The sequence below is a fragment of the Equus przewalskii genome, chromosome 7 (genome assembly GCF_037783145.1).
Source record: "Equus przewalskii isolate Varuska chromosome 7, EquPr2, whole genome shotgun sequence".
In the NCBI taxonomy this organism is placed as follows: Eukaryota; Metazoa; Chordata; class Mammalia; order Perissodactyla; family Equidae; genus Equus; species Equus przewalskii.
This window is the reverse complement of record NC_091837.1, coordinates 8394001-8407827: the sequence shown is the minus strand read 5'-3', so window position 1 is coordinate 8407827 and position 13827 is coordinate 8394001. Positions and strand designations below refer to the sequence as shown.

Here is a 13827-nt window from a genome sequence, read left to right as displayed (position 1 = left end):
GTGGCATGTGGGATGCTGCTTCAGCATGGCTTGATGAGCTGTGCCACGTCCGCACCCAGGATTCGAACCAGTGAAACCCTGGGCCACCGAACCAGAGTGCTCGAACTTAACCACTCTGCCATGAGGTTGGCCCCTAGATGGCTTTAGAAGCATGATCCCACCCCTAACTGGGAGAAATGGGAGACGAGTCTCCCTCCCCGTGCCATATGAACCACAGTATGGCAACTCACTGGAAGTGCATGTTCGAGACCCGCACTCCCGCCCCAGGTAGGGTGACCAACTCATTCCCGTTTACCCCAAACCTTCCCAGTTTTAGTACTGAAAGTCTCCCATCCCAGGAAAGCCCTCTGTCCTGGGAAACTGGGATGTTTGGACATGCTAATCGTGGCCCTATTTCTCTCCCCAGAACACAAACCCACTCCATCCCAGCATCTCTTCCTTGCTTAACCAACTCCATTTACCCTGCTTGAAGGAGTAGGGCAGGGGGGCTCTCTTTGCGCCACTCAGCAACACGCAATGCCAGTTAACCGAGCCCTTGGTATGAATGAGTCCCTGCTCCATGAACCGTGCATTCTGGGCAGCAGACCAGATAGATGTTGGACAACAATTCCACAAATAAGGAATTAGACCATTTCCAATTACTGTGGAATAAATTACCCCAAAATTTAGCAGCTTGAAACAATCAACATTTATTATCTCACACCGTTCCAAATGGGTCAGGAGTTTAGGAGTAAGCGTTAGCTGGGCTGGTTCTGGCTCGGGGTCTCCCACAGTGTTGCAGTCAAGTTGTCAGCTTGGGCTGTGGTCTTCTGAAGGCTTGACTGCGGCTGTGGGATCTGCTTCGAAGGCGGGTTGCTCACACACCTGGCAAGTTAGTGCTTGTTGTTGGCTGGGGGACTCAATTCCTTGCCACATGGGCTTCTCCAGACGCTGCTTGGGTGTCTTCACCACATGGCAGCTGGCTTCCCCCAAAGTGAATGATCCAAGAGAGAATAAGGGGGAAACTTCAAGGACTTTTATGACCTGCCCTTGCAAGTCACACTCTGTCATTTCTGTGTATCCTATTAGTTACACGTGTCAGCCCTGCTCAGTGTAGGAGGGGGCTTTACAAGGGTGTGAATACCAACACGTGAGAGTCATGGGGGCCATCTTGGAGGCTGGCTATCGCAATTAGGTTTTGTACCAGGCCCAACTTAATTATTGGGATTAGACTCAACTCTTCAAGCCATCTTCTATGAACAGCCCTCTCCAGCATCATTGCCTTCTGTCCTAGAATCTCTCCCCCGCTTCCTCTCTGAGGTCCCTTCCCACCTACCAAGAGTCGGTGACATCTCTTTTTCCTGAACCCATCCACCCCTCCCCTCTCTGCAGGCAGCTGACCCATCTCTTCTCCTCCCTCCCTCCCTTCCCAAGCTGCCCTCGCAGAATCCACCTTCATAACTCGTTGCCAAGCCCTGCTGCCTAATCTGTGAAATGAAATGAGAGCAACCAGGGACAAAGACGGATGGGCAGAGCTAAGCAGAGAAGAGCAGGCAGGTTCATAAGTGTAAAATATGGACAAACCTGCCATCATTTATTCTCTGGGACAAATAGATCATCACCAAATGGGCTGCAGATGAGTGAAGAGACAAATTACCCAGCTGTGGCAGTGTCACCTGCTTCTTATTGATGGGCGTTTGTGCACAGGCCCAACTGCTCTCTGAGAATTGCATCCCCCAGCTCCTATGGGACCCCAAACAGGAGTGACAGAGACAAGAAAGCTTTTATGTCTCTGCCGGAGCATGAGCCACACTGCCAAGTCCCAGCCTTTCTGTTCTGTGCAGCACATGCAGATACGAATTATGCGACTTTGACACAGTGCCACATGAAAACATTAACAAAGTGTCACTTCATGTATAACTTGGAAATCATACAAATACCTGAAAAAGAAAACATTTTAACTCATTAGATATTAAACAATTTCAATGCTGTCTGGATAGAATTATAAATTGAGCTCTTTTTTTTTGGTGAGGAAGATCGGCCCTGAGCTAACATCTGTTGCCAATCTTCCTTTTTTTTTTTCTCCCCAAAACCCCAGTACATAGTCGTATATCCTAGTTGTAGGTCATTCTAGTTCTTCCATGTGGGATGCTGCCACAGCATGGCTTGATGAGCAGTGTGCAGGTCTCCTCCCCGCCCAGGATCTGAACCGTTGAATCTCAGGCTACCGAACCAGAGCGCACCAACTTAACCACTCCACCACTGCCAGGCCCCTGGGTGGAATTATAAACTGTGTTTATGCTACTGCCACAAGGTGGCGCCACTGTAGCCAGGAAACGACCACATTGGGTGTCATTATTGAGCAAATTATACTGTTGTTAGCGTGCTTTGGACTCTAGCAAAGCCTTTTTGTGACTCTTGAGCTGTTCTTATGCCATTCGTTGTCATATAAACCACTTTAAAACGCTATAACAGGGCTGGCCCTGTGGCTGAGTGGTTAAGTTCGCGCGCTCCGCTGCAGGCGGCCCAGGGTTTGGTTGGTTCGAATCCTGGGCGCGGACATGGCACTGCTCATCAAACCACGTTGAGGCGGTGTCCCACATGCCACAACTAGAAGGACCCACAAAGAAGAATATACAACTACGTACCGGGGGGCTTTGGGGAGAAAAAGGAAAAAAATAAAATCTTTAAAAAAAAATAAAAGTAAAACGCTATAACAGGGGCCAGCCCCATGGCCGTGTGGTGAAGTTCATGCGCTCCACTTCAGTGGCCCAGGGTTTCGTCGGTTCTAATCCTGGGCGCGGACATGGTACTGCTCATCAAGCTATGCTGAGGTGGCGTCCCACATGCCACAACTAGAAGGACCCACAACTAAAAAAAATACACAACTATGTACTAGGGGGCTTTGGGGAGAAAAAGGAAAACTAAAATCTTTTTTTAAAAAAAAGAGAAAGAAATAGAATATATATAATTAAAAAAAAGAGCTATAATGACATTCAAGCATTCACAAAAAAGAGATGCTAGTGGTGAAAAACACACCCCCAAATCAATATCTTTGGAGTGGTTATTGGATGTGATAAAACACCGCAAAGAAGACTCAACCACCTGTGACAGGTGGTGCTGTTAGTATCGGAGAGGGCTATCAGGTAGAGATAAGGCTACGAAGATGCAAAGCAAAATCAAAAGCAAAAATAGGGTAAGATGCCTGCAGACTTACGAGCTGTGGGAGCACATTTCGTTGCCCACTTTACATTCATTCCTATGGAGATAAAAGGATCTTGGAATACGAAGTTTTGAATCATGTGAAGTTTACAAAAGGCATCCTTCCTGAAAAATGTGACTTCCGCGGACCTGCCCAGCTATCCTGGCATAAATGTGGCTCCTGGAAGGGGAGTGTGATGGGTTGAATTGTGTCCGGTGAAATAATAGAAAATATATATCTAGTCTCTGTCCCTGGTTCCTGGCACAGAGCTCCTAAAACCCTTGTAACTTCCGAAGTGATAAAGGCACTAAGAGCAGTTTTTGTTCAAATATTTGTTTATTGACCCTGGTTTCTGACACAAAGCTCCTAAATACCTTGGAATTTCCTGGGTGATAGGAATATCTTTTGTTCTAATGAAGTGATGCTTGGTGAGCTCCTGGATGGGGTTGGTCACCAGAAAGGCCAAGCCATCATTAGAAGCTTGGAACTAGGTGCAGTGGTTAAGTTCGCATGCTCTGCTTCGGGGGCCCAGGGTTCACTGGTTGGGATCTTGGGTGGACCTATGCACTGTCTGTCAAGCCATGCTGTGGCAGGCGTCCCACATATGAAATAGAGGAATATGGGCACTGATGTTAGCTCAGGGCCAGTCTTCCTCAGCCAAAAAAGAGGAGGATTGGCAGCAGATGTTAGCTCAGGGCTGATCTTCCTCAAAAAAAAAAAAAAAAGAAATGAAATGATAATACAATTTAAAAAAAAAGGGCAGTATTGGAAAAACTGGTGAAATTTAAATAAGGTTTTACTTTAGATAATAGTAGTGTATCTATATTAATTTCTTGATTCTGATAATTATACTATGATTAAGTAGGATGCTAACATTAGGGGAAGCTGAATGAGGATATAGAGAATATTATTTTTGCAAACTTTAAGTCCAATATTAGTTCCAAAAAAAGGTTTAAAAATTATATATATGTAAAAAACACATTGCTATATAAACTATTGACCTAAGAAAAATAAATAAACAAAAAAGCCTTTAAGTAAGGGATCCATAACTTTGTAAAAACAAATAAACAGTAAGTGGGTGGGGAGAAAGTTAATGCAAAGTGAGGCATAAGCGCAGGAAAAATAAGATGAAGCCAAAGATAAGGCAAGGCCAGATACAATTGCCAGAGGCTGACTTCAAATTTGGCTCTGCTCTTCCTAACAGCAAACTCCAGGAAAAAAACACGATCGGCTACATGATTCACAGTGTGTTTAAGACAGAAAAAAAAATTACACCCATGCATGAGATCCTATGCAGCCTTTCGAAATTATATTCTAGAATATTTAATGATATGGGAAAATAGTCATAATATATTAATGAATGAAAAACTAGCAAATCACAAAATAATATGTACTATATGAAAAGAGTGAGCCAGTGGATTATGCAATTTAAAATTTGTTTTTCCTTTGCTTGTATCAGTTTTCTATTACTGTGTAACAAGTTACCACAAATTTAGTGGTAATTACATTTATTATCTCACAGTGTCACACGTCTGGAATCGGGGCATGGCTTAGCATGATCTTCTGCTCAAAGTTTCACAAGGCTGTAATTAAGGTGTCAGCCATACCACGGTCCTCATCTGGAGCTCAGGATCCTTTTGCTAGCTCATTCAGGTTGTTGGTAAAATTCAGCTGCTTGTGGTTGTAGGACTGAAGTCCCTGTTTTCTTGCTAGCTGCCAGATGGGGACCACTCTCTGCTCCCAGAGACCACCCAGACTTTCTTCCAACATAGCCCCATACGCAGTTCATGACATGGGTGTTTGTTTTCTTCCAAGCAAGCAGGAATGCATCTCTCTCACTCTCTCTGTCTTGCCCAACCTCTAGACCATCTTTTAAGAGTTCGCCTGATTAGGTCAGCCCCACCCAAAAAAATCTCACCTTTGATGAACTCAACTGATTAGGGATTACTTCTGCAAAAGTTCTTTTTGCCATATAAAGTAACAAAATCACAGGAATAATATCCCATCACATCGATAGGTCTTGCCCATGCTCGAAGAGGAATAGTATACAAGGCACTGGGTCATTGGGGTACATTTTAGAATTATGCCTACCACACTGCTTATCTGCAATTTTTTATTTCTTTTTTGTAATGCACAGGGATTACTTGTAAAAGAAGGAAAAACAAAATAAAAGTTATTTAAAAAGTAAAAAGCAAATCAGTCTCCTATGAGAAATAAAAGTGCTGGAGCATAAGAGATGTTTTTCTCATGGGTCTTCATAGAAAGGATGCTGTGTGAACCTTTGTCAGCTAAACCTCTACTGTAAAGACAGTCAGAGTTCCTCAGGGCTGTTTTGCTTTGAGGAAGATTAGCCCTGAGCTAACATCTGCTGCCAATCCTCCTCTTTTTGCTGAGGAAGACCGGCCCTGAGCTAACATCCATGCCCATCTTCCTCTATGTTAAATGTGGGACGCCTGCCACAGTATGGCTTGCCGAGCGGTGTCATGTCTACACCTGGCATCCAAAGCGGCGAACCCTGGGCCACAGAAGCAGAACGTGCGCACTTAACCGCTGTGTCACTGGCCAGCCCCAGAGCTGTTTCTTATAACACCCTCAGTGCAAGACACTGGCTTCATGCCTATGTGAAGTAAAAGTAATTCTGCAAGTGGTGAAAAATGACAGTCTAGTTTTTGGCAGAGGTGTCACAATCTAGAATTCACATGCAGTATCGAGGATGAGTTAATATAATCTGGAGATGAGTTGACTTATTCTGGGGTTCAGAGACGTGCTTCGGCCGAGATTTGCCATGAATCTCCTAAAACCATGTGCAAAATTCTGTGCATGCGTGCATTCCTTTTTTTTTTCTTTTGAGGAAGATTAGCCCTGAGCTAACTGCTGCCAATCCTCCTCTTTTCGCTGAGGAAGACTGGCCCTGAGCTAACATCGGTGCCCATCTTCCTCCACTTTATATGTGGGATGCCTACCACAGCATGGCTTGACAAGCAGTGCCACGTCCGCACCCGGGATCCGAACCAGCGAACCTGGGCTGCTGAAGCGGAACGTGCCCACTTAACCACTGTGCCACCGGGCCAGCCCGCATGTGTGCATTCCTTTGAGGAGAGGGTTCACTACTTTGATCAGATTCTCAATATAGTGTTTTTGACTCAAAAAAAGAATCGTTGATCTAGAGCAGGATTTCTTTATTTCGGCACTATTGACTCTTAGGGCTGGATGATTCTTTGTTGTGGAAGGTTGTCCCGTGCATTGTAGGATGTTTGACAGCACCTTAGCCTTTACCCACAGATGACTGGAGCCCCCCCTAGCTGTGACCACTAAGAAAACCTCCAGACATTGCCAAATGTCCCCTGGAGGGAAGGACATCACTTTGAGAAACACTGTTCTTCTGGAAGAAGGGGAGAATGAAAATGTAAGTCAGATGAGATCTGGATTAAAACAGTTCTGAAGGCAAATTGCAGCTCTATCAATTATCCTTTTGGGTAAATTACCTCATTTCAGCTTTATCCAGTTGCCTCATGTATAAACTAGGGATATAATACAATACCTATCAAATAAGACTTGGATAAAGATCAAAAGAAATAAAGCATGCAAAACCCTTTACAGAATATCTTAGATGGTAAGCATCTAATATATGGTAGCTATTAATATTGTTCCCATAGTTGAGACCATAGTATTTTCTCATGCTCTTCACTTATTCATTCAATACATATTTACTAACTGATGTTTGTGTGTCAGGTCTTTCTTAATGAGCTCTACCTGAACTATTCCTTCTCAAACCCTTATCTAGTAGGTACTATTATCATCTCTGTTTATTCTTTGTGAATGGCACTTTTAATGCCAGCATAATATTCCACCACATTTTTTGATTCTGGCCTTGGCCTCTCTTCTGAGATCCAGACCGGTATATCTACCTGGATGTCCCCCCAGGAATGTCAAATTTCACATGTTTGGCCACTTAACCCAGTGCCTAGCACCTAATAAGCCTTCCATGAAAACAAGCTATTAGTAGTCATCAAAGTAATTTTTAGCCCCTGGTGTCTGATCCACCTCCTCTTTCTATTCCTCAGTGGGTTCCTAGAGTCACTCATTTTCTGTCAGCAGTCTTGGCCCTGGGATAAAGCCCTGATTTTTGTCCCCGTAGGGAGGCAATAGGAGAACACAGTTCTCCCTCCTGCAGGTAAGAACTGAAACAATGAAAATGAAGACACTCCCACATCAGGCCCATATTGTGCTGAACAATCAGCTTGGTGGGGGAGAATTTGCTAGCAGCAGACTGGACGTAATGTTCCCCCACTGCAGCCCCGCTGGGTGTGCCAGCCAATGACTCCTGGGGCCTGGCTGGTGGTTCATGGTGCTATAGGGGCCCATGGCGAAGAGCTAGATTTATGCTTAGTGTAGTTATAGCAACAGTGTCTGTTGAGTTCTCCAGAACTATAGTTCATGTTTCTTGGGGCTGCAACAGGAAGCAATCTGGACGTCACAATCAGGGAAGCAGGGCAGTGCAGTGGTAATACCGAGTGCGATAAACCTGGGTTCAGTGCCAGCTTTACCTCTCATCATCGGGGTGATGGGCAGCAAGTGGCTCTGTCACTCTGAGCCTGTTTCTTCAGCTGTAGAGTGGGGGCGATGCTAACGATGGTTAACACTCATGGAGTGCTTACCGTTCAGCTAAAACGCATGAAATAGTCTCTGTACAATTATTTCAAAATATAATTTTCTAAGTACAGAAAGTTATAACCCCCCCATCACATCCACGTTATAACCTTTGATGGCATTTAAAAAATAAATGCACTTTTATGGCTCTAAAATATAAATCATAGACTACAAAATGAAAAATGCTTTCATTTTTCGACTGTTTTTCATCTCCAAAACAGCAATTTCATAGGATTCAGCCCAGTACGTGCCAGCCACTGTTCTAAAGCTGTATGTATATTAACTCGTTTAAACTCCTCAACAACCCCACGAGGTCGGTACAATTATTACCCGCCTCCCTTGATAATCATACTTCTCCTGTAGAGAAGGAGAAGATATCCGGGGGAGAGTGCCGGCAACCTAATCGGCCTCCACAAGTGATTTAAAAGTTTAAGAAACATAGAGGTCAGTATATGTAATTAATTAAATGCCAAACAGAATTATCCGCCGGGCGTACGAAACACGATGCTCTGGGGCGCCACACTCGACGCGTACTTGGTCCGAAGGCGCTGATTCCCCCGCCCCGGGACCAGTTTCTACGTGGTTTCCCGGGAAAGGCGCGCCGGGCTTCGCCACCTCAACCAGTCTTGCTAGAGTAGGCGTACCCCTACGAACAAAAGCGTTCGGAGTGACTGCCGCTATAGCCACTCAGCGCTGAGCCCATGCCCACATCTCCACTTGGGGCAGAACTTCCAATTGGTGAAGTCGTTCTGAAGAAGGCGGGACGGAACAGGGAAAGTCCCGCCTCCCTCGGAGTTCTTAGCCAACCGCGGCGTCTGGGCGGAGGTCGCCCGTTAGGTTGAGCTGTGTGTAGAGATCTGGGGGGCCTGAGGGCGGGGCGGGGAGCAGGCCCGGGGCTGCGGGGAGGGGACGCTTCCCGCGGGTGCACGGAGTGAGGACGGTGACAGCCACGCGCGCACGTGCGCGCCCGGCTGTAGCGCGGCCCCGAGACCTCGGTCGGCCGCTGAGAGGCGCGCGGGGTCTGGTCCGCCGCTGTCTAGGGGCCGGTGCCCGGGCGTCCCCAGCGTCCTCGGCCTGAGTACCGGAGTGCCGGGCCGTGCCCACCCCGTCCGTGCCCGCCCGCGTTCCCTGCCCGGGGCCGTCAGGGCCCGCCCCCCAACTCTCCTTTCCGCTCCCGGGGCAGGGTCCTCGCGGCCCATGCTGGCCGCTGGGGGCCCGCGTCGCCCAGACAGCTCCCAGGCCGGCCGGCCGGCCACCATGGTGGCCCTGAGGCCTGTGCGGCTCCTTCAGGGGGGCTAACAGGCCCAGAGCGCAGGCTTCGGGGCGCGAGGGTCCCGAGCCTGAGCCCCGCGCCATGGCCGGGGCCATCGCTTCCCGCATGAGCTTCAGCTCGCTCAAGAGGAAGCAGCCCAAGACGTTCACCGTGCGGATCGTCACCATGGACGCCGAGATGGAGTTCAATTGCGAGGTAACCGGCCGGCAGCCCCGACGGGCCGCGGCGAAGGGGAGCCCAGAATTCCCTCGCCGGGCCCTGGTGCGGGTCGGGCAGCGACCCGGGCGCCCTTGCCCCGGTGACAGTCGAGGTGGAAGCTTGAGGTAGATATTAGGTAGAGATGGCCAGAACCAGAAGGAGCCATCTAGGCCCAAATGCTCATGTTGAAGATAATTGCTGCTTTTTTCAGTAGGGCTTTTGGGTTTGGAAGCACTTCCTGAAGGTTTTCATTCATTGTTACTGCAAGAGGCTGGAAGAATCGGTGGTAGCGAATTCTAGTTTTCCGTGGCAGGTTCAGGTCCAGCTCTATAGAGTTTTGACTTCATTAGATAATATTATATATCCCTGGTGTTAAAAGTTGCATCTCCTTTTATTGGAAAGTGTAGACTTGTTTCTCTTTTCCAAAACTTAAATTTTCTGGAGAAAAAAACAGTTTGAGGAATGAGGTGGTGTCTTAAACTTTACGTACAGTTTCCATCACGGTGATAATAGTTACCAGGTATTGAATACTTTCTAAGTGCCCTACATTCATACATTTAATTCTCAACAACAACCCAAAGAAGTAGGTACCCTATGGGGCCGACCCCGTGGCCAAGTGGTTAAGTTCGCCCACTCCGCTTTGGCTGCCCAGGGTTCAGATCCTGGACGCGGACGTGGCATTGCTCAGTAGGCCACGTTGAGGCAGCTGCCACATGCCACAACTAGAAGGACCCACAACTAAAATATACAACTATGTACTAGGGGGATTTGGGAGAAAAAAGCAGGAAAAAAAAAAAAGATTGCAACAATTGTTAGCTCAGGTGCCAATCTTTAGGGGAAAAAAAAAGTAGATACCCCAAAACCATATATCTAGTAAACAGTGAAGTGAGGTTTTTGAATCAAGCTCTTAGCCAGTACAGTACTGCCTCTCATGTAATTTAGGTCCTTGCTACTCAGAGTGTGGTCTGTAGCATGGGCAGCAGTGACTTAAGTCAGGGGTTGGCAAACTTTTTCTGTAAAGGGCCACATAATAAATATTTTCACCTCTTAGGCCATAGGGTCTCAGTTGCAACTTCTCGCCTCTTCAGCTCTACCATTGTAGCACAAAAGCAGCCTTAGGTCATGTTTCTGTCATGACAGTGTGAGGTGCTCCACTGACCTGGTCCCCTGTGAAACTGGTAAAATTATTTTTAAAAAAACAGCAATTTAAACCCTCTGGAAATGATCCTAAGAGAAAACATCAAGTGAAGAAATATCTTTTCAAGAAAATCTATCAAAATTTGGTAAGAAAGGTGAGAGTTTGTGGTATTTGAACCAAGACCACTACCACCCTCCCTGCTCCCAGCTCAGCAAAGTGGAAATTCCACTCTGACTGCTGTAACCCAGAACACAGCGCTGCCTCTACTCCCAGCTCCCAGTCAGATGGCTTTCTTCCCAGGAGGAGCAGGACTTCAGAGCTTCTCAGCCTGCCCAAGCCTACTTGTTGCTGAGGCTAGGTCCCAGATGAGTGGTTGAAAGATGGGACTTCCGTCTTCCAGCCAGCTCCTTCTTATGGAATGGGGGCTGTACGCTGGGTGTGGCACACTGAGAATACTGTGTTCTCAATTGTTCTTGTCCCCAACCTCAGTTTGTGAGATAGTAGTTCCAGCTAGGACAGGCAAACTGAGAAGACTTCGGTTTAGTGTGTCCCCCATCCCCCATCCCCCAAGAGCTCAGAGGTTTTGCCTGGAGGGAGAAGCAGGCTTTAAAACCCTTAGTTTCTAGTCTCTTCATTTGCAACAGAGCAGAGAAGTTTGTGCCTAAGGGTACTCAAGAACTGTGGAGGTTTTGGTGAAAGGCAACTGGGGAGAGAGTTGTGGATTTAACAAAGAAAGCAGCCTAGACTGTAGGCCAACTAGTTTGCAGGAGAGAATCTTGGAATAGGACAGCTGGGAAGAGCCCTCTTGGGGTCAGAACAAATAGCACACACTAATCTCAGAAACTGTTTCCTCAAAAGAACTACCTTTTTTGTTTTGTTTTGTTTTTGAGGAAGATTAGCCCTGAGCTAACATCAGCTGCCAATCCTCCTCTTTTTGCTGAGGAAGACTGGCCCTGAGCTAACATCCATGCCCATCTTCCTCTGCTTTATTATTTATTTATTTAAAGATCTTTTTCTTTTTTTAAAGATTTTCTTTTTTTTCCTTTTTCTCCTCCAAGTCGTCTGTTACATAGTTGTATATTTTTAGTTGTGGGTCCTTCTGGTTGTGGCATGCAGGACGCAACCTCAGCATGGCCAGATGAGTGGTGCCATGTCCGTGCCCAGGATCCGAACTGGCAAAACCCTGGGCTGCTGAAGCAGAGCTCGAGAACTTAACCACTCAGCCACCGGGCTGGCCCCATCCTCTACTTTTATATGTGGGATGCCTACCACAGCATGGCTTACCACGTGGTGCCATGTCTGCACCCCGGATCCGAACCGTCGAACCCCCAGCCGCTGAAGCAGAATGTGTGCACTTAACTGCTGTGCCAATGGGCCGGCCCCAGAACTACTTTTTGATTGGATTACTTTGTAGAGCAAGTTATACCCAGGGCATTGTTGAAAATAATAGAACAATATATCACAATGAGTGGAGTTTAACAGCTAGGTATGATTAGGGAAAGAAGAAGAGAGCCCTACTAAAACACACTGTCATCCAAGGTGACTGTGGGCATACCCAAAGATGTACCTCTCTGAGGAGCAACATCATAGGCCTTAACACTGAATGAGGAAATTGATTTCACTGAAACAATCTAGCCAGTCACTAAGCAGAGACACAAGCAAATAGTAATAACAAGCCCTGGAGAGGAGGGGACCAGTCCCCAGAGTTGCTATAATATACTATCTAAAATGTCTAGTTTCCAGTGAAAAATTATGAGGCATGCTAAGGAACAGGGAAGTATGTTCCATATAATGGGAAAATCTAGCAGCAGATATTGCTTGTGAGAGGCACCAGATGTCAGATTTAACAAAAAGGTTTCAAAGTATACATTATAAATATGTTCTCAGAACTAAAGGAAAGCATTAAAAAAGTAAAGGAATATATAATGATATTTTTGCATCAAATAGAGAATATCAATAAAGAGATAGGAAATATAAAAACGAACCAAATTAGGGGCCAGCCCAGTGGTGTAGTGGTTAAATTTGCACGTTCCGTGTTGGTGGCCCAGGGTTCGCGGGTTTGGATTCTGGGTGGGGACCTATGCGCTGCTTGTCAAGCCATGCTGTGGCAAGCATTCCACATATAAATTAGAGGAAGATGGGCATGGTTATTAGCTTAGGGCTAGTCTTCCTCAGCAAAAAAAGAGGAGGATTGGTGGCAGATGTTAGCTCAGGGCTAATCTTCCTCCAAAAAAACAAAAACCAAATTAAAATTCTGGAGTCAGAAAGTGCAATGACTGAGGGGCCGGCCCGGTGGTGCAGTGGTTAAGTGTGCAGGTTCCACTTCTCGGCAGCCCGGGGTTCACCGGTTCAGATCCCAGGTGCGGACATGGCACCACTTGGCAAAAGCCATGCTGTGCTAGGCGTCCCACGTATAAAATAGAGGAAGATGGGCATGGATGTTAGCTCAGGGCTAATCATCTTTAAAAAAAAAAAAAGAAAGAAAGTACAATGACTGAAATGAAAAATTCAGTAGAGGGGTCAAGTAGATTCAAACTGGCAGAAGAAAGACTTAGTGTACTTGAAGATAGATTGATATAGATTATGCAAGCTGAAGAGTAGAGAGAAAAAAGAATGAAGAAAAGGTACAGAGCCTCAGAATTGTGGGAGATTATTAAGTGCACCAACATTTGTAATGGGAATACCAGGAGGAGAGGAGAGAGGAAAAATATTCAAAAAATAATGTCTGAAACTTCCTAAATTTATTGAAAAACAGTGGCTTATACATTCAGGAGGCTTAGTGAGCTCCCAGGAGGATAAACACAAAGAGATTCACAAACAGACTTATCATAGTAAAAATGCTGAAAGTCAAAGGCAAAGAGAAAATCTTGAAAGTAGCAAGAGAAAAATGACTTGACACTTATAAAAGGGAATACCAATAAGATTAACAGCTGACTTCTCAGCAGAAACTGGAGGCCAGAGGTGGAACATATTCAGTAACATATTGAATAACATATTCAGAGTGCCCAAAGAAAATCTTATCAACTAAGAATCCTATATCCAGGACAGCTAGTTATGAATGGAAAGGACATTTCAGAAATGAAGGTGAAGTAAAGACTTTCCTAGACAAACTGAAAGATTTTGTTGCTCAAAGACCTACCTTACAAGAAATACTAAATGAAGTTCTTCAGGCTAGAAGTAAGTGACCTCAGGTAGTAATTCAAATCCACACTAAAAAAACAAAGAGCACTGGTAAAGGTTATTATATAATTATAAAAGACAGTGTAAGTGCATATTTTTCTTCTTTCTTCTCTTAACTGATTTAAAAAGAAAATTTATAAAATAATATGTATATGGTATAGTGTTGGGCCTATAACATATAGAAATGTAATATACTTGCCAATAACA

The 13827-nt window shown here is 45.7% G+C and overlaps 1 protein-coding gene across 5 annotated transcripts in view; it reads left to right on the top strand.

Annotated features, from left to right (window-relative positions):
* The first annotated feature begins 8412 nt into the window (after positions 1–8412).
* The window catches only part of NF2 (NF2, moesin-ezrin-radixin like (MERLIN) tumor suppressor), a 74413-nt gene continuing 68998 nt past the window's right edge, over positions 8413–13827 (top strand). For all 5 annotated transcript variants that reach the window (XM_008515679.2, XM_008515680.2, XM_070626926.1 and 2 more), the window contains exon 1: positions 8413–9299. In XM_008515679.2, the coding sequence (XP_008513901.1) occupies positions 9186–9299 (114 nt within the window). In that variant the 5' untranslated portion in view covers positions 8413–9185. The remainder of the gene's footprint in view (positions 9300–13827) is intronic.